The sequence below is a fragment of the Gavialis gangeticus genome, unplaced genomic scaffold (genome assembly GCF_001723915.1).
Source record: "Gavialis gangeticus isolate Ggan-Ray unplaced genomic scaffold, GavGan_comp1, whole genome shotgun sequence".
Lineage (NCBI taxonomy): Eukaryota > Metazoa > Chordata > Crocodylia > Gavialidae > Gavialis > Gavialis gangeticus.
Genome location: NW_017729032.1, coordinates 4,453,885 through 4,457,291, shown reverse-complemented (window position 1 = coordinate 4,457,291; position 3,407 = coordinate 4,453,885). Strand labels below are relative to the sequence as shown.

At 51.0% G+C, this 3,407-nt stretch overlaps 1 protein-coding gene across 1 annotated transcript in view; it reads left to right on the top strand.

The window, feature by feature from the left end:
- Nucleotides 1-3,407, top strand: part of PAK1 (p21 (RAC1) activated kinase 1) — a 51,705-nt gene that overhangs the window by 41,132 nt on the left and 7,166 nt on the right. Inside the window, exons 12-13 of the mRNA XM_019523765.1 lie at nucleotides 2-146; nucleotides 2,080-2,217. Of these exons, the coding sequence (XP_019379310.1) occupies nucleotides 2-146; nucleotides 2,080-2,217 (283 nt within the window). The remainder of the gene's footprint in view (nucleotide 1; nucleotides 147-2,079; nucleotides 2,218-3,407) is intronic.

The following is a 3,407-nucleotide window of genomic DNA, read 5'->3' as shown; positions in this document are numbered from 1 at the left end:
CGATGGTGGGAACACCGTACTGGATGGCTCCTGAGGTGGTGACGCGGAAAGCTTATGGCTCCAAAGTGGACATCTGGTCTCTGGGCATCATGGCTATCGAAATGATCGAGGGCGAGCCCCCGTATCTCAACGAGAACCCTCTGAGAGTAAGCCAGCGCCGGGCCATTTCAGTGCTGAGTGGGTCAGAGCAGAACGGGCACGGTGTACTGGACCGTCCTAAGGTTCCTCAGGATATCTCCGTTTTCAGCCTTAGGCAGAGGCAGGCTCGTTAGGCTCTTCTCTGAGCCCATCTATTAAACTAGGTCAGCAGTAATGCAAGAATATCCTCTCCTGCAGTGTTTTTCCACAGCCCTTGCCTTGCCCAGGCTAGAAATAGGCATGAGACAATTTTAGATGTTTTCAGAACGTGTGAAATTTTAGTTTCAGAAAGGAGTCTTCCTTTCTGAGACAGCCGACTCATCCGTGACACGCTGTCCTGCCGTGGCCCACTTCAGATCACGGCCCTTACCCCTTTGTAAGGTGGCAGGGGCCAGATCTTACACAATGACCCACAGCCACAAGTTGGGGGTAGTGTGGAGCCAGAGAAGTGCTGCAAGCCTATATTAAACCCCTGAAGCCAGGCTGTCTCAGTCTTTCCCACTCTGATTCTCATGCTCTGACAAAGGTGCATGTGGTTGCAAGCTCTGCCAGAAACTTTGAAAGTAAAGCCCTTTTCCTAGCTCTGAAAACTTCTTTCTGTGTTGAGTTTTGCTTGATCTGAATGTAGGGCCCAAACTTCCTGTCCCCCTATAACATATGCACCAGCCCTGCACTCGGCATCTGAAATGCTCTTCCCCCTACAGTCATTTTCATCCCCTCCCCGCACCCCAATGTCTCCCTCTCTCAGTGGAGGAACATCAGTTTCTCCCTGTCTTACTGGTACGTGGCTCCCTAAAGGTGAAGACTGTCCTTGAGGAAAAGCTCAAAGGGGAGGTGGCAGGGAAGAAAAACGTCAAGCAACTGGTGTTGCATTACTGTCCTCGTTTCACGTAATGCAACCTTTTGACCTCCTTTAATTTGAGTTGCCCTAATTCCCAGGCTCCTGTGAGCGATTCATTGCTTTACAGGATCTGATCAGTGCATCTGAAAAACCTTCAGGCTGCCTGGCAGCGTCTGACTAGCTTTTTCCCCTTACTGCTTTTCAAACACATGCTTTCTCCTCCAAATCCTTGAGTTGGCAGCCCGAGCCTTTCAGACGTACTTGGTGAAGAGCCACTCTGTTTGCCGTGGTCCATTTTACCCTAGTGGCAAAACAGTTGCTCGCGCAAGGGAACTGAGTCTCCCTTTACAACCCCTCTTTCATAGGGGCTCTTGGCACCTGGCAGGGTTGGGCCCCAAGGGCTTGTCTCCAGAGGGAGATGTTACTGGCAAAGCTGTATTGGTGTAGCTACACTGCTGTAATTGCACTGGTGAGAATTGCCATATGGATGTCCTTTCTCCAGCATGAGGATTATTCTGCTGATACAGTTAAGCCAGTTAAATTTCCAATGGAGGTGCAGCATGGGCGGTTTCTCTTCTTGCAGACCCCTCTGGGTTGTAGGGTCCAAATCCAGATTATCAAAATAAAGGACTGGATCCTGCTGAAGCGATGAGGTGGGAGTGGTGTGTGTCCCTCTTCGTAGGATCTCTTGAGCATATATTAACTACCTTTACAGAAGCAAGACCCCCCTGCTTTACTGGTGGCAGGTTAGGGTGCCATGTCTTGTGTTGTAGCAGGTTGACTGCAGTTTTGCTAAGAGTAGATGTGTATAGGATGGCTTGGATAGGGCTGATCCTGCCTCAGGCAGGGGGTTGGACTAGATGTGATCCCCGGAGGTCCCTTCCAGCCCCACTTCCTTATGATTTTGAAGGCTGGCAGCAGTTGTGTGTGCAAAAATCACTGCAGAGTTTGGGCATCTGCAGATTAGGTTGTTCCTAACTGAGCACGCCGGGGAAACAGGAGCCTTAGTGAGGTGTAGAGGGGGAGTGGGGCTTGAAACAGGAGTGAATTTCAATCCCTGCTCTGTTATATTTGGTTTCCTTGATGCTTGTTTGCTTCAGGCCCTGTATCTCATCGCTACCAATGGCACCCCAGAGCTGCAGAACCCAGAAAAGCTGTCGCCCATATTCAGAGACTTCCTGAACCGCTGCCTGGAGATGGACGTGGAGAAGAGGGGCTCTGCTAAAGAACTGCTGCAGGTAACATGGGCAGGGGGCACAGGCAGGTGCAAAGTGACTCCCGGAGAAGGTCCCAGGGGTGGGCTGGTGAAGATTTTGGCTCCAGATTGTGGTCTTAGGTCCAATCCCTTTTAGCCACAGCCTAATGGGCATAGCCACGAGGAATGTTCTGCCTGCCTGGTTCAAAATGAGTGCTCCCATCCTCATCCTGCAGAGTGCTGAGCCCCTCGGGGACGTGCTGGGAGCCAGCTCTTCCCGTGGCTTTTTCAGCTCCACGGGAGCAAGCACTGGCTGTGCTTGTACTTCACCCCCCACCTTGCTTGCTCCATGCTTTCCTTCCCTTGAATGCTTCAGACCACAGACCTTCTGGTGAAAATGCCACACCTCAAACCCTGCTGTTGCTCTCCTTAGCTCCAACCATGATGTGGAGAAAGTTCCTGTTGCAACCCTCACCCCTCCTTGCTTCCCTCTTGAATTCAGCTTTGCCTTGGGCCTACTTCTCCCAAGACCTCTGCTCATGCATCAGTCCTAAACCATTTGGTTTGGAGATGCTATCTCAGGCAGGGGGTTGGACTAGGTGACCTGCGGAGGTCCCTTCCAGCCCTATTTTTTCTGTGATTCTACAAACTGCTACCATGCAGACACTCCTGCCATTCCCAAATCCTTGCTGCCTCTGTTTTTGGCACGTGGATGACTCCATAGCCCAAAAGCTTTCTAACTTTAGGGTGCAGAACAGTAGTATCCCCACTCCCACTTAGTCTTGGTCCTCTCAGTCTCAGAGTCAAATTCAAGCATACTGTCTAGGGTGTATGTCCATGAGTTGGTGCTGGGTCAGCTCCTGCAGAAGCTCTCTGGGTGTCATGCATGCGATGGATGCAGTGGTAATGTCCCTCACTTACCAAGTGCACTGTGGACGTGCCCTACCTTTCTTCTCCCACCGAAGTCCGTTTGAGCCTGGACCTTGCTGACAGCTCTGGGGACTGGGCTGGGCTGGGGCTGCTGGCATGAGCACTAGCCCAGCCCTGTTTCCATGTGAACAATTAATCATGGAGAGAACACAAGTTCCCGTAATCTAATACTTAATTTTACCAGAGTTATTTTTTGCATGATTGGCCATCTTAAAAGTGCTCTGCTGCCATGCACATGTATTAAGTCTTGGCTGCAGAGTGCCTTCAGGGGCCCAATCACCTGAAAAATGTCACTTGTAAAGT